This window comes from Salvelinus namaycush, chromosome 17 (genome assembly GCF_016432855.1).
Source record: "Salvelinus namaycush isolate Seneca chromosome 17, SaNama_1.0, whole genome shotgun sequence".
In the NCBI taxonomy this organism is placed as follows: Eukaryota; Metazoa; Chordata; class Actinopteri; order Salmoniformes; family Salmonidae; genus Salvelinus; species Salvelinus namaycush.
Genome location: NC_052323.1, coordinates 10,379,086 through 10,405,396, shown reverse-complemented (window position 1 = coordinate 10,405,396; position 26,311 = coordinate 10,379,086). Strand labels below are relative to the sequence as shown.

At 41.9% G+C, this 26,311-nt stretch overlaps 1 protein-coding gene across 1 annotated transcript; it reads left to right on the top strand.

The window, feature by feature from the left end:
- The first annotated feature begins 3,217 nt into the window (after window positions 1–3,217).
- Window positions 3,218–26,249, top strand: LOC120062281 (beta-1,4-galactosyltransferase 1-like). Its single transcript, XM_039012118.1, has 6 exons — window positions 3,218–4,074; window positions 8,397–8,632; window positions 14,291–14,478; window positions 17,548–17,670; window positions 19,847–19,951; window positions 23,399–26,249. The coding sequence occupies exons 1-6, from the start codon at window positions 3,816–3,818 to the stop codon at window positions 23,544–23,546; spliced, it is 1,059 nt and encodes a 352-aa protein (XP_038868046.1). The 5' UTR covers window positions 3,218–3,815; the 3' UTR covers window positions 23,547–26,249.
- The last annotated feature ends 62 nt before the right edge of the window (window positions 26,250–26,311 follow it).

Here is a 26,311-nt window from a genome sequence, read left to right as displayed (position 1 = left end):
TTTTCCAGTTAGACAAGAGATGAGGGCGCTCACTCTCTCGCGTCCTGAGGGGGCCGGCTGAACAGCTGCCAGGTAGAGTTCCAGCTGGAGTAGGAACCCCTGGCACCCGGCAGCCGTTCCATCATACGCTCCCGGGAGCGAGAGCCGAATCCCACTTGATCCTGATGAAGGAGGTGTGGACATCTGGGTCGGTTGTTGTGGGAGCTGGAGAGGTGCTGATGGGTTTGCCTGGAAAACCCCCTCTCTCCCATCGTTCCATGGTTTGTAGCACGCTGCTGAACACGCTCCTCCATTGGGAGAGGAGGGCTGGCTGTACCTGCTGACTCCATTTGGCTGGTGCGTTATTCTGTGAGGGTGTTGGTGAAATTGAGAAAGGTGGAGTCAGGCGCAGGACACAGAGATGAGTATAGTCCGACAGTTTACTCAAAAATGAAAGAATAATATTCCAACACGGTACACAAAATCCAAAGCACAAATAACACGAACCCACATGACAAACAATAACGCACAAAACAGAGAGGGAAGCCAGGGGGTTAAATAAGGAACATAATTAATGTAATAGAAATCAGGTGTGTAATAATGAAGACAAAACCAAACGAAAATGAAATATGGATCGATGGCGACTAGAAAGCCGGTGACGTCGACCGCCGAACGCCGCCCGAACAAGGAGAGGGACCAACTTCGGCGGAAGTCGTGACACTTCTCCAGTTTATTTTCCAGTGATTGCAGGTTGGCCAATAGAATGGATGGTAGAGGCAGGTTACACACTCGATGACACATTCTCACAAGGCACCCAGATCTGCGCCCCCCGTATCTCCGTCTTTTCTTCATGCGAATGACAAGGATTTGGGCCTGGTTTTGGAGAAACAGTATATCCTTTGCGTCAGACTCATTAAATAGTCTGACGCAAACTTTGTCCAGTTCGAGCTGAGTAATCTCTGTTCTGATATCCAGAAGCTCTTCTCGGTCATAAGAGATGGTATTAGCAATATCATGGTCAAAATAAGTTACAAACAATGTGAAAAAACACACAAAATAGCACAATTGGTTAGGAACTCGTAAAATGGCAGCCAACCCCTCCTGCGCCATTATTATATCTATATGTAATAGTGGTATATAGGTAGAGGATTAGTTGGTGGTATGTAATAGTGGTATATAGGTGTTAGTTGGTGGTATGTAATAGGGGTATATAGATGTTAGTTGGTAGTGCAATTAAAAAAAAAAAAGTTTCACAAAAGGTAAAGTAATTGAACACATACTACCGCACAGTAGGTGGCAGCACTGCACAAACACAATGTGCAAACGCAATGATACCGAAGAAGAATCGTCCTTAGAGACAGGATTGTATCGAGGCACAGATCTGCGGAAGGGTACCAAAACATTTCTGCAACATTGAAGGTCATCGAGAACACAGTGGCTTCCATCACTCTTAAATGGAAGAAGTTTTGGAACCTCCAAGACTCTTCCTAGAGCTGGCCACCCGGACGAACTGAGCAATTGGGGGAGAAGGGCCTTGGTCAGGGAGGTGACCAAGAACCCAATGTTCACTGACAGAGCTCCAGAGTTCCTCTGTGGAAGCACAACACTCCACCAATCAGGTCTTTATGGTAGAGTGGCCAGACGGAAGCCACTCCTCAGTAAAAGGCACATGACGGCCCGCTTGGAGTTTGCCAAAAGGCACCTAAAGGACTCTCAGACCATGAGAAACAAGATTCTCTGGTTTGATGAAACCAAGATTGAATGCCAAGCGTCACGTCTGGATTAAACCTGGCACCATCCCTACGGTGAAGCATGGTGGTGGCAGCAACCTGTTGTGGGGATGTTTGTCAGCGGCAGGGACTGGAAGACTTGTCAGAATCGAGGGAAAGATGAACGGAGCAATGTACTGAGAGATCCTTGATGATAACCTGCTCCAGAACGCTCAGGACCTCAGACTGGGGCGAAGGTTCACCTTCCAATAGGACAACGACCGTAAGCACACAGCCAAGACAACGCAGGAGTGGCTTTGGGACAAGTCTCTGAATGTCTTTGACTGGCACTGCCAGAGCCCAGACTTGAACCCTGATCGAACATCTCTGGAGAGACCTGAAAATAGCTGTGCAGCGACACTCCCCATCCAACCTGACAGAGCTTGAGAGGATCTGCAGAGAAGAATGGGAGAAACTCCCCAAATAAAGGTGTGCCAAGCTTGTAGCGTCATACCAAAAATACTTGAGGCTGTAATAGCTGCCGAAGGTGCTTCAACAAAGTGCTGAGTAAAGTGTCTGAATGCTTATGTAAATGTGATATTTCAGTTTATTTCTAATAAATGAGCAAAAAAAATATAAAATCCTGTTTTTCCTTTGTCATTATGAGGTATTGTGTGTAGATTAATGAGTGGGAAAAAAAACTATTGAATCCATTTTAGAACATGTAACAAAATGTGAAAAAGTGTTGAATGCACTGTATGTACGTGAAGAATTCTGATCAAGTGGTTGGTGCACAACGACAGAGCCGTATGGTAGATGGAGTGTCTCTCCCGTCTTACGTGTATTTGGGTTGTATATGAGATTCCCTGTGAGAGCCTTCATGCCCAAAGCCATGCGGTTTGATAAATGTAAATTATTTGGTCATGTGTCAAGTGTATGTAGACGGGAGAAATATTATATGCCAGCTGAGCCTAAATGCTGCAATTGGGGTGGTGAACATGCACCCAAATTTCTGAAGTTAAGGTGAAGGAGACGGAGGTGGCAAGAATAAGGGCTGTCCAGAATGTCTCCTATCCGGAGGCGTTGAGAAGAGCGGAAGAAAGGAGTGAAGTTGAAGAAGTAATGGTAATAGGACTAGAGACACAAGATAATATTCCTTGTCAACAGAGGGATCCTGACATGTTGCATGTTAACAAGGTGGCCTTTGTAGCGTTTATTACTTTGTATATTAACAGAGAGGAAATCTAAGAAAATAGGCATTGTGTATGTGGCTGAACGTTTTTTGGGAGTTATTTTGCAGAGGCATACAAGGAATCCAGTCGATTAATGCTCCCTTCTCACAGGCACTAGAGCCTGTGTAGGGATGTAATTTGAATGTGACTGAAGGAGTGGGATGGTTGTTTGATTTATTTAGTATTATCCTGGGGCCCCCTCCTTCTCGCAGTGGATTTTTTTTGTTACACCCGGTACAGTAGGTGGCGGCAATACACCAATAGGTGTAGTCTGCCATAAAACTTTAAAGAAGATGAAGAAGATGCCACTTGAACTAGACGACAATTTTTGTTAGCTATCCACAAGGAAATGTCTGTCAGAGGGATTACTTTGTTTTTTCGAAATTGTACAACTCTGAAGTTATTTCGTTAATCCTGAAAGGTCATATTTTAAATACACTAGCTTTAATACCATCGGATATATGTGTGTAATTGAGTTTAGTAGAAGTCAATTTGGCTAATGGGAAACGGATTATTCAGAGAATCTTGCCTTCTCGTGGACTTGCTGCTCTATGTAATTATTCGCTGCTGTACTGTTAGCTACTAACGTTAGCTAGTGATAACGCCTGATAGTTAGTTAGCTAAATCGTTTAAGAAATTTGGGACCGTTGTGATAGTAACTTGAGGGAGGCTTTTACAAGATAACTTCTTTATTGGACGGAATACGACGAAAGTACAAGAATATAAATAACGTTAAATTAAAGTTGTTTCGAGCGAAAATGATTTTTTTTTAAACCATCAGCTAGCATCTAGTTGACAGGGATATCCGTGGAAATTGGGTATGGTGTGAAATAACTTGCTAACGTTACCTACTTTCGATTTGTTTAACCATATAATTTAACATACCAAGTTAACGATGCGGGATTCAACAGGGAATTTCAGTGTTCTCCATAGAACATGCAAGTTGGTCGTCCTTCTATGTTTTTTCCATATTTCGGTCACTTTCATTTTTTACGTGAGGTCGTTAGATTTTCGTTTTGCATTTGCGAAGCACGACCAAACTGCATCAAAGGACACAGTACCTGACGCGTTTGAAACGAACCACTTTTCTGTAGACAACGTGACTACAATCACCAAAGAACTTGGAAAATGTCCTGACACATCGCCACTGCTTGGTAAGTATAACGTTAGCTGATATGTTGCCAAAACGAACAACATACATATTTAACCAACATAGCTTAATCAATGCGTATGGCGTAAACTGTAGACTCACTGGTGCATTGTATGATTGGTTGGTAGTCTTGCCAAAGTCTCTAATCAACAAACAATTATAAAAGTTGTTAGCCATGTCTGTCAGGCACAATCATTCATATGCTCTGATAAGGAATGAATAAAGAGCTTGGATTACATGTCCCTTAATTCTCTAACCTAATGTAAACTACAAGTTCAAAGTATAGATGAGTGCACAGCCACCAGTTATTTTATGACTGCTTACCCTGTAGGGTTTGGCATTTTACTTATTTATACAATAGGCCTATCTATCTATAGCCCCACTCATGCATTATTAATGCATAGCATAGGTCTACTGCTAGTGCTCTTGAATTCATTGTTTGCGTTAGCTTATTTCCACACAGGTTTGTTGTTGTTGTTCAGTGGCCTTCTCCTTTAGCTCAGATAAAAAATAATAAAAAAGAGATGTTTATGCAGCTGTGGCCCTAGCTGATCTATCCTTCTGCCACAAAACCCTGACTGCTCCAGAGGTGGGAGTCAGTGGATAACAGTGGTGTACTCGTTCTGCCCTCAGCAGTCTTGGAGATTTAATTGAAAAGCAATGCGGTCTTGGGGTTTAGGAACGTCAACCTCAAGGTCACATTACAGAAAACAATACAATAAGTAAACTATGTCATATATGTAGTATGACCTTCTTTTTTTGTATGGCTTTTGTAATTTGACCTACTTTTGCTACTTGTGTAAGTCACTGGTTTGTAGGAGCCATACTATTGTGTTTTTTAAAGTTACACTATGCATAAGTCACTCTGCCATTTCCTGGTTGCTAACATTCTAATAGTTCACCTATTTTCAGTTTATGTCCTATTTTCAGTTTATATGACAACAAGCAAGTATAGTGTAGAGCAGGTATTCCCAAACTGGGGTATACAATGCCAACGGTGGTACGCCAAATAATAATAATAATAACACATTTTTTAATTCTTCACATTTTCAAACAGTACATTTTGGGCCATACATTTGGGTGAGTTTTTTTTCTTGCCTGAGTAGCCTCGTTTCACTGCCGAAAATAAATAAAATTAAACCATCTAGTGTAGAGCGAAATATCAACGCAATGTCAAATAATTAACATCCAATCACATTAACCGTTACTCTCTCGTGGGAAACCTTCACTCTTACGCAGACATTTAGAAACGAAACATGACAATTTTAAAAATATGCCACAGGAGTTTTTTGAGTGTGAATAAAGACAACTTTCGAGAAGTAAGACATGTATAAAAGCAACAGATAACATTAATATGAAGGGGCTAGAAGCGTCTTATATGGTTAACTACAGAGTGGCTGGGACAGGCAAGCCCCATACTATTGTGGAGGACTTAATTCTTCCTGCTGCTGTGGATATGGCTGGAACAATGCTGGGGGGAAAGGCCAAAAAAACTATACAAACAATGCCTTGGTCAAACAACACTGTTTCACGATGCATCAGTGACATGGCAGGAGATGTTTTGAAACAATTGTTGCTTTGCATACAAACCAGTGAATTATATGCGTTAAAGCTGGATGAGTCAACAGACGTGGTGGGCCTGGCACAGCTCCTCGTATGTCTGTTACGTTTATGGGGGGTAAATTAAGGAAGACATCCTCTTCTGCAAACCACTGGAAACCAGGATAACATGAGAGGATATTTTTAAAGTACTGGACAGCTTTGTGACATCAAATGGACTTTGGTGGTGAAGATGTGTTGGTATCTGTACTGATAGCGCAAAAGCCATGACAGGGAGACGTAGTGGAGTGGTAACGCGAATGCAAGCAGTTGCTCCTGACACCACTTGGGTACACTGCAGCATCCACTGAGAGGCTCTTGCTGCCAAGGGAATGCTTGAAAGACGTTTTGGACACTACAGTGAAAATGGTTAACTTTGTTAAAGCAAAGGCCCCTGAACTCTTGTGTAATTTCTGCATTATACAATGATATGGCCAGCGACCATGTAACGCTTTTACAACATACAGAAGTCCACTGGTTATCAAGTGGCAAAGTATTGACACGTTTAAAAACGTTTAAAAATTGAGAGACGAGCTTAAAGTTCTTTACTGACCATTTCCACATGTCTGACTGCTTGTGTGATGACTGGGCTATCTGGGTGACGTTTTTTCTTGCCTGAATGATCTGTATCTAGGGTTACAGGGACTCCGCAACTATATTCAATGTGCGGGACAAAATTGTGGCTATGATTTAAGAAGTTGGAGCTCTTTTCTGTCTGCATTAACAAGGACAACACACAGGTCTTTCCATTTTTGTATGATTTCTTTGTGTGCAAATGATCTCAAGCTTACGGACAATGTCAAATGTGATATAGCGAAGCACCTGAGTGAGCTGGGTGCACAATTACGCAGATACTTTCCCGAAATGGATGACACAAACAACTGGATTCATTGTCCCTTTCATGCCCTGCCTCCAGTCCACTTACCGATATCTGAACAAGAGAGCCTCATCAAAATTGCAACAACTGGTTCTGTGAAAATTTAATTGAATTAGAAGCCACTGCCAGATTTCCGTATATGGCTACCGTATAGAGCATATCGCGCTTTTAAGACACTGATGCCCCTTGCAACCACGTACCTATGTGAGAGTCGATTGTCTGCCTTCACTAGCATGAAAACTAACTACAGACTGTGTGGGAAAGAATTTAAGACTGAGACTCTCTCCAATACAATCCAACATTGCAGAGTTATGTGCATTTCAAGCGAACCCTTCTCAGTAACCTGTGGTGAGTTATAAAACATTTGTTCATCAGAAATTGTGAATATGTAAGATGGCTAAATAAAGAGCATCATTGTTATATTATTATTTTACCCCTGGTCCTATAAGAGCTCTTTGTCAAATCCCACGAGCCGGGTTGTGACAGCAACTCACACTCATTCTTATGTTTAATAAATGTATCGTGAGGCAGGCTTACAATGATGGCAAAAAACAACATTTGAGAGTGCGCTGACCCTGGTGCTAGAGGGGGTATGCAGCTGGAGGTTGAATGTTTGAAGGGGTACGGGACTATAAAACATTTGGGAACCACTAGTGTAGAGAATCATTGTACCATCTAAACTGCTGTGAAATATATTTTGCATGACCAAAGATATTGTATTTTCAGCTGTGTGAAGCTGGGGCATAAAACAGGAAGTAAAAGCCGCAAAAACAAAACTTAAGAACGGGTCGCATAGAAATGGCGCACATAGAACAGATATACAGCTTCTTAGACTTGCTTTCAATGAGTGATAGATCTATAACACCCTTTTCCATGTGAATTTGGTCAGGTCGCCCAAAAAGTTACATATTGCAGCTTTTTAATAAAACCTTTCAGAAGACATTGTCAGGAGAAACATCAATTGCTGAAAACAGGAGATTGGATAACTAGGCTAGATTTCCTTCCTATGGTATAAACCTGCCCAGTCTATATTAGTCCTACGATATGATTTTAAACATTGTTTGTTTGAGCTACAGACTGCTTAACGGTGGCTGAGCAAGAGCAGACTTTGAGACACGGGCGGCTCCCAAAAACAACCTGGTCTCACAAACACCGCTCTAGCTCAGCCCCCGTGAATCACACAGATGTATGGTTGGTATCAGCGGATGCAGAAGAGATAGACAAATCCAATCTATTTGGACCCATCTATGAAAAGCTGAAACTCTCACGAACTACCACATGTAACCAGTTTTGCTGTGTGGCGTTCACAAACCGCACGAGTCGTTAGAAGGTAAGCGGTTCTCTTACATGGAAGGTCATAGGAATCCCAGGACATAGTGTCTATAATACTATAACAAAATTACTTAGTTGCTGTCACAAACGCCAACCTCCACACAGTTGTCACTGACTAGGTGGATATTCATTTCCCACCAACAATTTCTGTACTTATAGTATTCTTATAAATTAGTTTTAAAAAAAATCAGGGTTTGTTTGTTGGACCTTATTTGTCTTTTGACAATTGTCAATAAAACTCATGCAACTGTTTATCAAATTACTTTGTGTTCTACTTGTAGCCCATGTTGTCCTGAAAAGAAAATGGTGAAACACTTCAATATGAGGCTAAATCTGAGGGCAGAGAAAGCTGATTTAATGAAAGTAGTGAAGTTCACTGTGGGAGGCCTGGGACCAATGGAGTTTTAGATTTGACTTGCTATTTCCATTGGCTCTACCGAATCATCAATTACCTGGGCTATTGTAGATATGGAGCCCTGACAAAAATGAATGACCTCTCCTCTCTCGTTCTCGTCCAGTTGGCCCACTGCGAATTGAGTTCTCCAACCCAGTCAGCCTGGATGTGGTAAGGAAGGAAAACCCCAATCTTAAGAATGGGGGGCGCTTCAAGCCCAAAGACTGCGTGGCCCTCCAGAAGGTGGCCATCATCATCCCTTTCCGCAACCGCGACGAGCACCTCAAGTTCTGGCTCTACTACCTCCACCCCATCCTTCAGCGACAGCAGTTGGACTATGGCGTCTATGTCATCAACCAGGTGGGTCCCTCCCAGCCGGCCCCCGTCTGCTCTCTGTCTGCATACAGCAGGATGGAGTAGTGGGAAACGCAGGTTAAAAGGTTTTAACCAGTGAGCAAGTCTGTGCAGGCAGTGCCCTTTTTTAATTAGGCTGGCATAATGCAAGAAATAAACAAAGGTGGTCTGTATATTTCAAATATAGGCTAGCTGGAGTTTACTGGTACCATAAATCACAATTACAAGTACTTTCGCCATATTTTATTTGGGTTTTACTCTTTTTTTAAGCAGAATGTTTTAAGCAGAATGTGTTAGGCTGTGTAAAAACAAAAGGGCATCAAGCCCCCAAATTACAGGCTGTAATAGTAGCTGCCAAGACACTTGGCTCGTTGAGACATGCTGGTAGATTTGTGTGCTTATTGAGTAGCCTAACTCTTCTGGGACAGCGAACTTCAGTCAGATTCAACCTTGTGTTGCTTGTCAGAAAAGCTTTTTAGGCCCTTTTTTTTGTCAAAGGTTTGACGTGTCTTTCATTTTCAATAAAGGAATTTCTTGCTTTCCAGTCAAGAGAAAGAGTAGGCTAGCATCCAAGTAACTGATGCCTCCCTTCTTTTTAAGAACTCCTACAATTTGCAGTAGCCCTTTGTGTTCCCGTATATATGGGAAGAAATCAGATCTTAAAACGTAGTGCCAGCATTTGTCTCTGCATTTGTTCTTTGTCCATGAGCAATTTCCTTTATTTATTCATGGTGTTTGCACAACCAAGAGACTATCACTGAACACAAATGGACTTGGCGCAGAAAACGCTGAAAGCCACACTGTCTATCTCTGTCACTTGAAAGACCTGCGAGAATAGCCCTGCCTGGAAGCCTCTTTTTATCCTTTCACGTTCATCTGTTTCTTTTCATCAAGATCCTTTATTGGAATAATGGAACACTCTTTCTTTGATGTACAACAAGGTATAGAGTTGGTTACAGACCACTAAAGGAAGAATTCAACAAGGGTTGTTCTTCAACTTTCATGCAAAACATTTGGGGAACCTGGCCTAGACACACTTCCTGTCTTTTCTAGATCGAAGAACAGTCAGTAGGCCTAATTTGGGCCATTTTATTGTGATCATATAGGCCTAGTTTAGTAGGGCTGGGAATTGCCAGGGACCTCATACGATATCATGAGACTTAGGCGCTCATACGATATGTATTGCGATTCTGTGCGTATCACGATTAGATACTGTGATTTCTATTGTGATTCGATGCTATTGCTCTGTCTGCTGTCTGCTGCAGAGAGACCAGAGAGCCACGAGAAAAACGAGTTTTGATCAATCATGGTAATGAAAGAGCTGAAAACAAATTGGATCCCTATTTGAGAACAAGCTATTAGGGGATAAAAAGTGTCATTTTGGTGCAGGTACAGCCAACTAGCGCAAAAATAATATTCTGATATGTAACAATCAATTTTAATGTTTTACATTTAGCATTATTGTTTAACATATGTAGTTACCTGCTCGGGTGATATCAAGTCTGTTTTTTTTTTTTTTTTAATATTTTTATTTTACCCCCTTTTCTCCCCAATTTCGTGATATCCAATTGTTAGTAATTACTATCTTGTCTCATCGCTACAACTCCCGTACGGGCTCGGGAGAGACGAAGGCCGAAAGCCATGCGTCCTCCGAAACACAACCCAACCAAGCCGCACTGCTTCTTAACACAGCGCGTCTCCAACCCGGAAGCCAGCCGCACCAATGTGTCGGAGGAAACACCGTGCACCTGGCTCCCTTGATTAGCGCGCACTGCGCCCGGCCCGCCACAGGAGTCGCTGTTGCGCGATGAGACAAGGATATCCCTACCGGCCAAACCCTCCCTAACCCGGACGACGCTAGGCCAATTGTGCGTCGCCCCACGGACCTCCCGGTCGCGGCCGGCTGCGACAGAGCCTGGGCGCGAACCCAGAGTCTCTGGTAGCGCAGCTAGCGCTGCGATGCAGTGCCCTAGACCACTGCGACACCCGGGAGGCCCATCAAGTCTGTTTTTTAATATATATTTTTTCATCAACAAAGCACAGTTCTACACTAGTTTGACAGGCTCTTGGTGCAACATGGTGAATATCATGTTGCTTCTAATCAGTTTGTCTCCACAGAGAAGTATCTAGATGGCTACTAGCCAACGCTTTTGATCAAAGACTGACAAGTTGACCATAGAGTAGTGATCATGATAAGCACTTAGTGCCACAAGTTGGCTCCTCAGTTTTGACTACTATAATAGCTACAAACTGGTCTGGTTTGTTGGTTGTTATCAGTGGCAATCATTAGCCTGAGTGGTGCCACTATAGGGCCCTCTAAAATCAATAACTTTTTTTGCGTGATATATTTAGTTTTTTATTTTAATTTTTCGCTTTCTCAGTTTTTAGATTTTCCTGGTAAAATGTATTTAGACTTTTTGTAAAAAAACAACAATGTTTTATAGAAAAACAACTAAATTGGATGTTGTAAGTCTACAAAAATGCTTAAACCACATCAGTATTTTTCTCCGCTCATACAGGAGTACTTTTTTGGTTGTTGAGATATATTGTTTAGATTTATCAGGGGGTGCTGCAGCACCCCTACTTCCGAAGGCTATGCCTCAGTAGAAACATGAGGCCACAGATGGGCAGAAACGTGTTTTTTCACTATTTCAGTGTGGGAGTGTGTGTTCTCATTGAAAGTGTTAAGACTATATTCTCACAGGTATGGGGATTTACTACGTGAATACTGGAGTTGGCCTCAAGGGTATTTGGAAATCAATCTGGCAAAAGGACAAACTGGAATATGAATACCACTGCACAGCCCAGAGTTGAAAATGTATTAGTTATTGGGTTATCTAATCTCAATTCACACAAAGGCTGACCTGAACGTAGGATAACGATGTCTATCCTTCTCAATATCCTTCAAGTCATCAACACCGTCTGGGATAAACCGAAATCACTTTTGAACATTTCTTGACAAGCCTAAATTAATACGGTCATACAGGACCATATTGTAGATTAAATCTGTTCCTATTTGTTAAAAAAACGTATCAGTTAGGTGTAGTTTAATGATCCATTTAATGACATGGTTCTTTGTAGATGTAGGTATTCTTGGCTCTTGGGAGGCCGGTACTGTTTTTCAGCTTAAAGGCCTAATTGACTCTTTGTTCACATCTCATGCCAGGACTTGTTGCCTCCCACCCACCAACATGTTGTAGTGTAGACTGAACGCCCCACCTAGAACGTCATACGCAGCAAATACATGGTTCTATTTGAATATATAATACTTATATATATTTTTTAGAGTATACTCTACTCTGGTCTCCAACACAAGTAGCAAATTGGTTCAAGATGTCAGGCTTGACATGGTGGTGTCCACTGCAAAGAAAAGTAGCTTTAATGCCTGCTATTATACTAATGAGTCAATCTGACTTTTCCCGTAGTCGAGTCACCTAGCTATTGCTAAAGGGCCCTTCAATGCTGTTAAACACAATTATTGGGTCTTTGTTGGAATTCTACTCAATCTTTCTGTTTCTCTCTTCTGTTTCTCCTTTCCTATCCTTTCCTCTCTTTAAAAAAAAAATGTCTTCCTCGTTTCCCTGCCCCCTTGCTCAAAACGCCTCCCCTTTTGCATGTCAGGCGTATCTGGCCAATGGCTGTGGTCGCTGGAAGAGGAGAAAATTGTCCCCTGCTTGCTCTGGCCAATTGCGTGACCCCATGGGCTGAGGGGTTCTACTGGTAATGTGTGCTTCTTTTTCTCTTTCTCATTATTGACTGAGATAAATCTATTTTGGTCACATGCACTTCTGAAATCTTCTACACTTGCTTCTTTCTGTCTCTGCAAATGATCCATACCCTGTATGCAGATGATGCTGTCATGCACTATAGGAGAGGGGGATGCATCACTTGGTGGAGGGGAAACAACACACTCCCAAGAACAAACACACTCATAGACCTCCTTAGCGGATGTTTATTTCAGACCGTAGCAGATGTCTCAAAGTTTATTTTAAATCAGGAATCATATGACGGTCTCTTTTATCGCCACAATGTGTAACATGACATGTGACTGACAACAAAGTGCTTCAGCGGAGAACACTACTTACTGAACATTCATTCAATTGTCGGGACTCCTGTACAGATTACATTAACTGTGCTGCTTCTTGGCATCACACACCCTCGTTCTGGTTTTCCTGCTCTGTTTATGTGAATTGTCTGTTTTTTTTTAAGAAGAAGAAGAACACTAGCCACGCTTTTATTTGATGCAATCGAAACAAGGACTGAGGTCATGTTATTAGGTTTCATCTGCCCCATTTAAAAAAAAAATATATATTTTAGACAGTTTTGGTTCTATGGGTATTCAAGCAGACCTTTTCTGGAGGACCATCAGATCAAGCCATTGACATATGAGACGTGTCCATTGAGAGGCACTTCGCCCACATTGAAGGCACACTGACACACAACACGATGCTCCCGTTCTTTTGCCAAAGGACGCCGCACAGAGAATCATCCCAGTAGAACTACATCAGCCCTGGTAACCCTGCCCTTTTTTTCAGCCTGAGAAGACAAAAAGAGAAAAAAAGACAATCCCACCAGCATGAACAAATACTATGGTACTTACTATTGAATTGTATAGTAAACTCTAGTATACACTGTAGTATCCCTCTATCATGTGTACCGGTAATACTTACTATAGAATGTTGTAGAATACAATAGTAAATACTACAGATAAGTACTGTAGTAAATACTTCAGTAATGCCTGCAAAAACACCACAGTCCGCAAAAAATACTTTTAAAACTATAGTAATACTACAGTTTTTAATTTGCATATACCCTGCTTATTGCACGCTCCATATCGCAATTTGTGCCACCAAGTATAGACCATTTGTGTTCCCAGTAGGTTATAGAAAAGAGCAGAAGCTCTTTCCTTAAGGAGAAAGCATCCACTTCAATATCAAAGATACTAAAACCAAAACACTAAATATTACAGTAATGTCTGCAAAAACACTACAGTAAATACTACAGTATACTACTATCTGCAAAAACACTACATTATTTATTGAGGTGTGTATATACAAAAAAATGTACTACAATATTTATACAGTAGTTAACTGTAAATACTACCGTATTCACTGTAGTATTTATACCATAGTGTACTATAGTCTTTGTTCATGTGGGCAACCTATCCATGTTCTTGAGCAATCCTCTTACAGCTACATCGAGTCACATTAAATAGCTGGGCGTGCAAAGTTTTGATGACACTGCATCAGCAACACAGAACATGAATTTCAATGAAAGTTTGTAAGTACACACACTGCTGATTTCAAGGTAAATGCATGTTTTCCAGCAAACAACAAGATGCCTACACAACGTCAAAGACAAACGAATCTCCTGTATTGTAATCGCCAATGTTTTCCAGTTGTCCAAACCTTCCATTTAAACAAGTCTGCTACTGTTTCTGACACGTTTGCATTGTCAATCGCATTATAATAGATAGCCGCCTGGATGCTTCAGTTTAGCCTTAGTTCTGGTTTGCGCTTTAGTCCCATGAGACATGGGTGGCCAACCAACTAATGAGGACCAGAGTTTCCTACCTTTGTCTAGACACTCAAAAATAAGTATTTTCTTTCTACATGATTCACCTTCCAATTCTAACCCCATATTTCCTCCATTCACACACTCTAGGACGGTGATGAGGTCTTTAACCGTGCCAAGCTCCTCAACGTTGGCTTCTCGGAGGCCCTGAAGGAGTACGAGTACGGCTGCTTTGTGTTCAGTGACGTGGACCTCATCCCCATGGATGACCGCAACACCTACAGGTGCTTCAGCCAGCCCAGGCACCTGTCTGTTTCCATGGACAAGTTTGGCTTCAGGTAAGCCAACGCTCCCACGGATAGCCCTGGAATTGTCTGTCTCTAGTTCACTGCCCAGACATAGTACCGACACGAATGAGCGTTCACACACACACACACACACACACACACACACACACACACACACACACACACACACACACACACACACACACACACGGGAGTGTCCACATAGAACCCACAGGTGCTCTTTAAGCTTTTATGACGCTCTGTCCGTGTCACTCACTTGAACCCATTAACTGCTGAATTACCACTGCACTTGTAGAGCTAACTGTTGACTTTGCTTGATGCTGCTTATCGAAAATGGACTTTGTCATCTTTTGTTGTTGAGTTTCTGGTTCTGGCTGTCTTTACCTCCGTAGCTGTGTAGAGACTTTTGCAGTAAGCAGTGCAAACCAAGCCATTCACTGGGCTATAGTGATGGAGTCAGTACTGCCACGGGGGGGTGAAATGTTGAATGATGCCAGCAGCACAGGTGACAGTTGTTACTAAGGATTTCCTTCTTCCTTATTGTTCACGTGACTGATCAAAACCAGGTTCTGTAAAACAGCAGGCCACATATAAAGTGTCACTTGCCAAAGGAATGCTGTTTTATTTAATGTATTCTTATTAACTTCTTATTGGCTGGGGGCGCTATTTTCATGTTCGGATGAAAAGCGTGCCCAGAGTAAACTGCCTGCTACTCAGGCACAGAAGCTAAGAGATGCATATTATTAGTAGATTTAGATAGAAAACACTCTGAAGTTTCTAAAACTGTTTGAATGATGTCTGTGAGTATAACAGAACTCATATGGCAGGCAAAAACCTCAGAAAAAATCCAACCAGGAAGTGGGAAATCTGAGGTTTGTAGGTTTTCAAGTCTTTGCCTATCCAAGATAGTGTAAATTTGGTCCGATTGCAATTCCTAAGGCTTCCACTAGATGTCAACAGTCTTTAGAACCTTGTTTCAGGCTTCTACTGTGAAGGGGGAGCGAATAAGAGCTGTTTGAACCAGGTGTCTGGCAGAATGCAATGAGCTAAGGCGGTGTTGGAAAGATTGGAAAGCGCTTAGCATATAATTTTATTTAGTAGTAAACTGTCCCTCATTGGGACTTTATTTGCCTTGAGTCATGTGTTTTGAATAGCCTGCTTCATCACTTACAATGTGCTCACTGGCTTCAGAGGTCTGCCGTCAGAAAGGCTTAAATACTAATCAGTTTAGCCTTGTGTCACATAGTGTTCCGTTTGCTGCTCTGTTTTCTGACTGTGGAGGAGGAAGTGGGGTCCAGTGACCAGTAGAGCAAACTCCAGTTGGTTTAACTGTTGCTCTACATGTGTAACACCGTTACATGTCAGACAGGGAGGAGCTCTCTGATGCTAGAGACTGTATCTTTATCTTTGATAAAGGATTTGGGAGCTTCTCCTCTGTTGTGATACACAGCTCTGGGCCGACACAGCTGTAGACCTTATGTTTGGCTAGGCGCTGATCTACAGTCAGTTTGGCTCTGTTGCCTGCTTCTGATGTAAGATTTAGATTGGTAAGGTAAGCTGACCCCAGATGTGACTTCATAGTGCTGAGTTCCGCCTGTGTACAGGTCATAGTACAGGTCTCTCAGCTTGTAACTGGGTTTTTATGGGCATCCTCTCACCAAACCCTTCCCTTTGTTGCACACACAACAGCTTGTATACTGTGTGTCATGTTCCTTGAAGGGCATGCAGCTCACCAAGCATCTGGATTCAATATCCAACAGGATTTTGGCAGGGAAATCCGGCTCCAGGAAAGACGCCAAGCTCCCCTTGTTGGGTAATTTGTTCGGTGATTAAGTCCCACAATGGATTAATGCATTTTATTTTATTTTTGTTGATTTTCTTAATTGTGCTGACCTTTCTAATGTTAGCCATAGGATTCAAAGAATGTCATTATAGCCCAGGCTAATTCGGTGTCCAAAATAAACAGGAAAGTGAGGCAAGGCTAAACAAGGGTGCTTCAGTCTCTTGGCTCCATGTTTCCCTAGAGTACAGAGAGCCAGCATGTAACTTGCAGAAGGCAGTGATGCAAACCGAGGAAGAGGGTTTTTCTGCAGCACCTCATCTGCTAGGCAGATACTTCCTCTAACCTTGAACGTAAGCCACTGTCTGCGGTTTCTGTTAGTCATTTACCCCTCTTTTTTTTTTTCACGCAGGAAAAAAAGATTAAACGCATAAAATAATTTCTTGCTGGGGCCTCCCGGGTGGCGCAGTGGTCTAGGGCACTGCATCGCAGTGCTAACTGCGCCACCAGAGTCTCTGGGTTCGCGCCCAGGCTCTGTCGCAGCCGGCCGCGACCGGGAGGTCCGTGGGGCGACGCACAATTGGGCTAGCGTCGTCCGGGTTAGGGTGGGTTTGGCCGGTAGGGATATCCTTGTCTCATCGCGCTCCAGCGACTCCTGTGGCGGGCCGGGCGCAGTGCGCGCTAACCAAGGGGTTTTATAAACGCAGATCTAAAATACTTATTGTAATTTCTGCTCCCCATCAGACAAAGTTTGTGCTTCAGTTGCACTTCTAAACTCAAATGAGAATTCACAAACGGCATTCTATCAGCAGACAGCGCTTCTTTTTCTCCCCGGTACTTTTCTTGGTGTAGCCAGCCTATTTTTTTTTCTGGTAAAATGCAAGATTAACTTTAAGCAAAACATTAGGAAATGTAGCTGGCTGCATTCTTTTTATGATAGGCTTAAACATTAGAAATATGATGGCTGTGCATCAACAACAACAAAAAGACCTTGCTTTTTCATTTACTGGTGTGGCTGCCAACCAAATAGAGTTGCACTTCTGTTGTCATCTGATAAAAATGAAGCCATTATCTGCCGAATGTGTTGCTCTAATGTATTTTTCTGTGAATGGAAAAATTATAGTTGCACGTCCCTGATCACTATTGAATCAAAAAACAATGACTTTCACTGAAAAACCATCCTGTGGCTATTTTCAAATATCCCAGTATACGGTATACTGCCCAAGTCTTGTTTAAACTCTAATAAACAAATTCAAGCTTCTACATTTAATTTTTCTCTTTCTGCTCTCTCTCTCTCGCTCTGTATCTCTTGCTCTCAGATTGCCGTACAACCAGTACTTTGGAGGCGTGTCGTCAATGAGCAAGGAGCAATTCCTCAAGATCAACGGCTTCCCCAACAACTACTGGGGCTGGGGAGGGGAGGACGACGACATTTTCAACAGGTCAGAGTCCGCACAGCCACTCTCAGACAAATGTCTGTGGCTCATAGGAGGACTTCATGTAAAAAGCAGATCATTCATATTTATTGGGTAAAGTGATAGCCAAGGTTTCACATTAACATATTTTCTTGAGTGAGCAATGTTGAAACTCTATCACATGTTGAAACCCTGTTACACGGACCTAGTTCTTGTCATTCGTCAGTGTGCGGCGTTGTGTTTTTAGCCCTACTTTTTGCATTGTTCCAACTTGCCCCCAAGGGTGCCATTGTATGCCACTACTACCATTTGCTCTTGAAGGAAATGATGTATCAGTGAGTAGCATCCATTTCAGCTGAGGCGCTGTCACAAGCAGATGGGACACCCAAACAAACTTCTCATTTGTGAGGAGGAGTATGTGTCCTGTCTCTGAGACACTCCCGGAACACACCCCCCTCCAGCTATCTCTGTTTCTCCAGTTTCTGAATGATGCCAACAGCACACAGTTGTTACTGAGGCTTTTTTCCCTTATTTTTCACGTGACTGATCAAAACCAGGCTCTATAAAGGAGTAGTCAAGAATCAGGCAAAAAAGAGGAGGTTATATGTAAAGTGTCACTTGCCAAATGAATGCTGTATTATTTAGTTTCTTCTTATTAAATGCACAAAGGCTTGTTTCTCCTTATCTCTATCAGTTAGACAAACAAGCATTTTAAATCGCTAATGCAGAAAGCAGTGTTGTGAAGATTGGAAGGAGTTTGACATGTCATTTGAATGTAACTTGTGTACCTTATTTGTCTTGAGTCATGTGTTTCGAATAGCCTGCCTCTAGACTATCAACGTGCTGACATGAGCAGCACTGGCTTCAAAGGTCGGCTGTCAGAATGGCTTAAATGCTTTTCAGTTTAGCCTTAGGTAGCAAAGCTGTGAGCGTTGGACTATTTGCTGCTTTGTTTTCTGACTATGGAGGAGGAAGTGGGGTCCAGTAAACGGTAGAGCAAACTTTTTTTTTTCCTCCATACTATAATTTGACTATTAGATGTTCAATGTTTCTTTAGAATAAAATGTTTTTAAAAATTTGTTTCACAATATTAAAACGAGTTCCGTTTATAACAGGCCTTAAAATAATGTCAAAGCAACACTAACTAGGGACTGAAAATGAGGAACATGTCAAATGATGCTGAATTTTGGCACTTAAGCATGTTTTTATTTATATATTTATTTAAATATATGTATGTATGTGTTTAAAATATTAAAGGGACGGGTTTGGGATTAAGTTCTCTCTACATAACATATACTGTGCCTCGTTAACTTCTGCATTTGAGACATGGGTAACCCAATAGCTTCACTATAGACCAGCCAAACTGAACACTGTCTCCAGAACTGAATTATAGATGAACTCCACACATACTGCTGAATGCCCAACAGCACAAGGTGTTAAGATGTTGTTGTTTTTTTGTCTCTGCTGCTTTTTGAGCTCTTTGGCGTGTTTGCTTGATAAGTCACCGTATCCATTTTGATAGGGATACAGTAAACAATGGCAGACAGGATGTGTCCAGACATACTCAGTTATTCACTGTGGTCTGGAAGCTTTTATCAGCTGTGACCCTGAACCATGCTACACAAACAAGCAATTTCCAGTGTCGTTACACCAGAGATTCTGGATATAATGATGAGAAGCCTATGTTTTTTTCCCCTCAAAGTTGCCGGGATGTCGCGTGCATCACATTTATAGAAGTGCACTCATATCAACCTAAGCATTACAAAACTTCTATTAGATGAAATAAGCCTTATGTATCAAAATAGCAATTCAGTTTTATCTTTTAATATAATTTGACACTCATTGCACCCCCAATACAAAAACTCCTCACTTGCTTAATAATGAATGATCTGCTTAACGTGGACAGATTTTGGGCAGAGTAAACCCTCTCGTTTTGCCTCTTCCTCTCTGGTTACACCTATTGAGTTAGGCAATAGTGCACTATTTGCATCTCTTGCACAGAGGCTACTGAATGAAAACCAAATAACCTGTTTTACTTCCTTTCATATCTATCCTACGTTTTCTTTGACTTTTTTAGGTTTATTTCACTAGTGTAAGAAAAACGTGCAGATTTTCTCCCAGGTGTAAAAGCTGTTGTAACTGCGTCCCACAGTGTTTTAGTTAGACTGGTGGTCTGACTCATGCTGCTGCTGTGTTTTAACAGGCTGAACTCCAAGGGGATGACCATCTCACGGCCCAGCGGAGCCGTGGGGAAATGCAGGATGATCCGCCACAACCGGGACGGTGGGAACGAAGACAACCCACAGAGGTGAGGTTCCGACTCCTGCTCTCAGGGGCTCTATTTCCATGTATAATGGTACCCTCTCTGGGTTTGTTCACTCCCTTTCGCATGAATCTAGCCAAATTGGATTTAATAGGAGTAAGCAATAGGTCCACCAGGGGATGTAATGATTCAACGATACGCACCGGTCCCTGATTTTTCAAACGTTTAAGGTACAAGTGCATCGGTCCGTGGACTCCAAACTGATCCAAATGTAGCATGCATCGGTCAAAAAAATAGATTCAAGGGCCTCCCGGGTGGCGCAGTGGTCTAGGGCACTGCATCGCAGTGCTAGCTGCGCCACCAGAGTCTCTGGGTTCGCGCCCAGGCTCTGTCGCAGCCGGCCGCGACCGGGAGGTCCGTGGGGCGACGCACAATTGGCATAGCGTCGTCCGGGTTAGGGAGGGTTTGGCCGGTAGGGATATCCTTGTCTCATCGCGCTCCAGCGACTCCTGTGGCGGGCCGGGCGCAGTGCGCGCTAACCAAGGGGGCCAGGTACACGGTGTTTCCTCCGACACATTGGTGCGGCTGGCTTCCGGGTTGGAGGCGCGCTGTGTTAAAGAAGCAGTGCGGCTTGGTTGGGTTGTGCTTCGGAGGACGCATGGCTTTCGACCTTCGTCTCTCCCGAGCCCGTACGGGAGTTGTAGCGATGAGACAAGATAGTAATTAATAGCAATTGGGGAGAAAATGGGATAAAATTTATAAAAAATAAAATAAATAAATAATAATAAATAAAATAAAAGATTCAAGCGTTTACGGGTCACTAAAATGTTTAGTTCATGTTAGGCCTACATTCTGTCTCTCTTCCAAAATCACCTTCTTTTGGGACAACTGATACGTCCTCTCCTTCAGTGTCGAACTGCATGTTACTGTTTTGACAGTAGAGGTCGACCAACTATGATTTTTCAACACCGATACCGGTTTATTGGAGGACCAAAAAAAGCCGAAACCAATTAATCGGCCGATTTTATTATTCTTTTTTTATATATATATTTGTAATAATGAGAATCACAACAATACTGAATCAACAATTAACACTTTTTTTTTTTATTTTTTTATATTTTTTTTAGCTTAATATAATACATAAAATCAATTTAGTCTCAAATAAATAATGAAACATGTTCAATTTGGTTTAAATAATGCAGAAACACAGTGTTGGAGAAGAAAGTAAAAGTGCAGTATGTGCCATGTAAAAAAGCTAACGTTTAAGTTCCTTGCTCAGAACATATGAAAGCTGGTGGTTCAATATTCCCAGTTCTTCAATATTTACAATTAAGAAGTTTTAGGTTGTAGTTATTATAGGAATTATGACGCGTCGACTATTTCTCTCTCTACCATTTTTGTATTTCATATACCTTTGACTATTGGATGTTCTAATAGGCATTTTAGTATTGCCAGTTTATAGGCTTGAAGTCATAAACAGTGCTGTGAATCAACCATTGCTAATAGCTGCTGGCAAACGCAGTAAAGTTTGAATGAATGCTTACGAGCCTGCTGCTGCCTACCACCGCTCAGTCAGACTGCTCTATCAAATATCAAATCATAAACTTAATTATAATATAATAAACACAGAAATACGAGCCTTAGGTCATTAATATGGTAAAATCCGGAAACTATCATTTTGAAAACAAAACGTTTATTCTTTCAGTGAAATACAGAACCGTTCTGTATTTTATCGAAAGGGTGGCAACCCTAAGTCTAAATATTGCTGTTTACATTGCACAACCTTCAATGGTATGTCATAATTATGTAAAATTCTGGCAAATTAGTTCGCAACGAGCCAGGCGGCCCAAACTGTTGCATATACCCTGACTCTGCGTGCAATGAACGCAAGAGAAGTGACATAATTTCCCTAGTTAATATTGCCTGCTAACATGAATTTCTTTTAACTAAATATGCAGCTTTAAAAAATATATACTTCTGTGTATTGATTTTAAGAAAGGCATTGATGTTTATGGTTGGGTACATTCGTGCAACGATTGTGCTTTTTTTTGTGAATGAGCTTTTGTTAAATCATCACCCGTTTGGCGAAGTAGGCTGTGATTCGATGATAAATTAACAGGCACCACATTGATTATATGCAACGCAGGACAAGCTAGTTGACCTAGTAATATCATCAACCATGTGTAGTTAACTATTGATTATGTGAAGATTGATAGTTTTTTATAAGATACGTTTAATGCTAGCTAGCAACTTACCTTGGCTCCTTGTTGCACTCGCGTAACAGGTGGTCAGCCTGCCACGCAGATTCCTCGAGGAATGCAATATAATCGGCATCCAAAAATGCAGATTACCGATTGTTATGAAAACTTGAAATCGGCCCTAATTAATCGGTAGATCAATGACTGTCAACTAGAGGTCGACAAGTCATTTTGCATGCCGGACAACCCCAGGCAATATCAGTAGCCTACATTTGGATCGGGTTGGGGATCACTTCGATCTTAAACTTTTTAATCCCTACTAGTCTCCCTCATGGCTCAGCTCAGGTGCCTACATAGTACGTACACCATAGACATATTTCATTTACACACACACACACACACACACACACACACACACAGAAGTCCACTCAGAGAGGCCCAGCTCATGAGCTCCATTAGCAGCAGATTTTAATTTAGAATGGAAAAGGAATGTGTTTATGCGACAAATGAGTGCATCGAATAATTCTCTAATCGAATCGTTTCAAACTAAAACATATCGTTCCTGTATCACATCGAATCGCCTTGAAAGAGAAAGTTGCACATCTCTAGGTCCACCTAGTTTCAGCTATATTGGTTTCACTTATCCAGCTCTATCAGATCTGTAAAGGAGAGCAGAAGAGAGGGAACAAAAGGTGTGCACAGTTGAACACTCCCCAGGCTCTCCTTGCCCTCGTCACACAAGGATCCAGTCACTCACTACTGTTTCCCTTGACGTCATTTCTCACGAACACTGGATGACTTGGTCAGCTCGGCCATTCTTCTCTGTACAGAAGCAAACTTAACACTGCAATAAAAACCTCAGAAGGCATTGACGTGCAATAGAAGCCTTGGCAAACATTGACGTGCAATAGAAGCCTTGGCAAACATTGACGTGCAGTAGAAGCCTTGGCAAACATTGACGTGCAGTAGAAGCCTCAACATCCATAACAAATGTGGTCATTATGGGCCACACTGGGCCTCAGTGCTCCATCAGGGCTATTGATTATCTATTGATCAGCGGCGGCAGTTAGCTAGACTGTATAGCGGATTACTTTTCAGTAGCACTTTGATTTGTTTGATTGTCGTGGTTAGATTTCTTGAGTAGCGTTTAATCAAGTAGTGTATAACAAGCAACGATTTTTGTGAAATCCAGAGGAGATGTTTGCCATTGGCTGCACCTTAACCAAATAAAAAAAAGACATGGTTCTTCAACCACGTCATTGAATTGTGGTTGAGCTGTGTTTTTTCGTTCCAGGTTCGACCGCATCGCCCACACCAAGGAGACCATGAACAAAGACGGCATCAAAACCCTGTCGTACAAAGTGGTGAAAGTGGAGAAGGATCAATTATACACCAAAATCACTGTGGACGTGGGGGAAAAAATGACTCGGCAAACCAATTAAAACCTGAACAGCCTTGACAACCAATTTGCCACTGTGGTGGATGCTGTAACCAAATGTGCCTTGACACTATAAATAATCATATGCCTTGGACTCTTTGGACCATAGAGAATGACTGATCTAATCAGCAAACAAACATGTTCCCCAATATTCCCTTTATTTTCGGCCTTTGCACATCCGATGGTGAATTGAACTGGGATTCCAGCGTTTCCATCATAGGATCCTTAAATCGTTGACACCAGGAATGAGAGTTGACATTCCGTACATTGACACACTGTCGGGGTCCTATCAGGCTGATATGGCCCCCACTCTCTACCTGGAGACGGCTGCTGAGACCAAGTCCTTTGTGAGCCATTTTGTCTTGAGGGGGAGGTTGTGAAATGTCTAATTGATTGTCCTATGCATCGGGGACTCTCAAATAATGCGTTTTGTCATATGCATCTCTTTGCAATACTGTGGATGTTGTCGGGCCAAAGATGGAACTCTGCAATTCGGAGGTCAATAACAAACGAAATCACTTAGGTTTTGTTAAGACAATCAATCTTAAAGGATTTTTGTACTTTGATGTTCCATCAAGATTTTGAACTTACCCCAAAGGGCCTAGAATTCCAAAAACAAATAGTTGAAAAGGCCAAATCCCATGATATTTACGTTAGGCATTCTAATTCTCACTGCTAAGGGTCCTTAAAGGAAAATATTTGGGTATTTGTTTCGTTAGTCTATTGTTGATATAGTCCTAAAATGTTTTGCATGTCAGCAATCAAGTTTTCAAGATGTATAACTTTCGAAATACAGCCAGTATGATGCATTTTGCATCATATAGTTTTTAGGAGTATTTTGAACTATGTGAAAAGCTCTCTTGAAAGTGTCTCTGCTGAAGCTCCCTTCCCTGTGAAGACCACCATTCAAGGTCGCCTGTAAGGAGGCCTCTCCCTAGTTGGAAAAAGAGGCACCTGAATGTATTGCCTGGTGGTGTTGTGATTGTGTGCCCTGAGGTAAAATGATACTGCGCTGTTGTCTATCACGAGAGTCTGGTGTTGTGATGTTTTTTTTTTAGTCTGAGATGGGGGTTGGGGGGGGGGCTAAAAATAATCCTCTTGTATTCATTGTATGTCTTTAAGGAAGTGTGAGGGTTAGAAAACTTTATTTTTTGGGGGCCTCGATGTAGTAACCAAACCACAGGAGGTTGGTGGCACCTTAATGAGGGAGGACAGGCTCGTTGTAATTGCTGGAGCGGAATGGGGGGGGGAATGGTATCAAACACTTGATTTCCATGTGTTTGATGCCATTCCATATGTTTGATGCCATTCCATGTGTTTGATGCCATTCCCTTTGTTCCGTTATGGTTATTATTATGAGCCGTACTCCCCTCCGCACCACATGCCACCACGGGTCCTTATCGTTCCTCATATACATTGAAAACTACACAAGATTGTGCGCTATGAGGCATGGCGTTGCACACGTACAGTTAGTAACTCCAATCTTATTGAGGAAAATAGCCATTGCGATTTCTGACTGGAGAATAGATATAAGTGTGATTGTCTGTCCATACTTAGGCTTCCATGTTTGCCATTCCTCTTCTGACAGAATTAAGAAGCAATCAGCCCTTGAAGAATCTGTAAAATGACAGTCTTTTTTGCCTTAACCAAATAAACTTGAAAATATAAATTAATTGGTCAACTTTGAAACATTAGGAGATATGGGTGTACATTAACCGCTAAAGCTAAGTCAGTAATTCCCTAGCTGTTCCCCAAAAGTGTTTCCCAAGATGCTGAACTATAGTTAGCCGTTTCCCAAGATGCTGTACTATAGTTAGCCGTTTCCCAAGATGCTGAACTATAGTTAGCCGTTTCCCAAGATGCTGAACTATAGTTAGCCGTTTCCCAAGATGCTGAACTATAGTTAGCCGTTTCCCAAGATGCTGTACTATAGTTAGCCGTTTCCCAAGATGCTGAACTATAGTTAGCCGTTTCCCAAGATGCTGAACTATAGGGTCTTTGGGCCCGGTCAAGAAAGCCACATCACAGGCTTATTCAACTATGGTGAAACGTTGCAAATCGAAATCCTTCATATAGAATGAGCACAATGTACATAGCAAATAGAGGTTTGTGTCAGCTCTATGCAACACAGTTCTATACTCAAAATGGGGAGTGTTTGCCACATTGAATAAGCCTAAGGAAAGGCCTGGTCACCACATACCTCTTCACTCTGTCTGGTAGCTACGTACAGACACTCGAAGACATGGGAGTAGTCCCATGATGTGCAGTCTTGCTATTTAAGCCTGGCATGCAGGGCTGCATTATGTGCAATGCATAGCATTATATACTTCTCTCAATCCACCTAAAGATTAATTTTCAAGGTTGAAAACCAGTGTCTTTTATAGGTTGGCTGAAGCCAGGTTTGTTTCTCCCAAAGACAATGGCCTTTGTTGAGAAAGCCAGCATTATGTATGCCAAGTGTGAATTCAGTTTGTTTTACAATAGTTAGCTGGCTAATCTGTAAGGCTTCTATCTTTTTACTTTTCATGTTTTCCATTATGATTCAATGTGTGCATGTATGCTTGTGATTTCTACAAATGCATGTGTCTTTGTATGTCTTTTTCTGGTTTAACAATTTCATTCAAAAATACATTTCCTGGTTTGTGGGAATGTTGGTGAAGATGAAACAACTCATGTTTAGGTCATTAAAATCTTTGATTTATGTAAATGTCTTCTCATTCATTAACTTGGGTCAGAACACTAAGCAGTGGTTTCCCGGACACAGATTAA

What these genes read in the sequence shown, in the direction of transcription:
- LOC120062281 (XM_039012118.1), top strand. Translation starts at nt 3,816, where the DNA reads ATGCGGGATTCAACAGGGAATTTCAGTGTTCTCCATAGAACATGCAAG. An exon ending in GCGTCTATGTCATCAACCAG is followed by an intron (nt 8,633 to 14,290) that starts GTGGGTCCCTCC and finishes CACACACTCTAG; the next exon opens with GACGGTGATGAGGTCTTTAA. An exon ending in GACGACGACATTTTCAACAG is followed by an intron (nt 17,671 to 19,846) that starts GTCAGAGTCCGC and finishes GTGTTTTAACAG; the next exon opens with GCTGAACTCCAAGGGGATGA.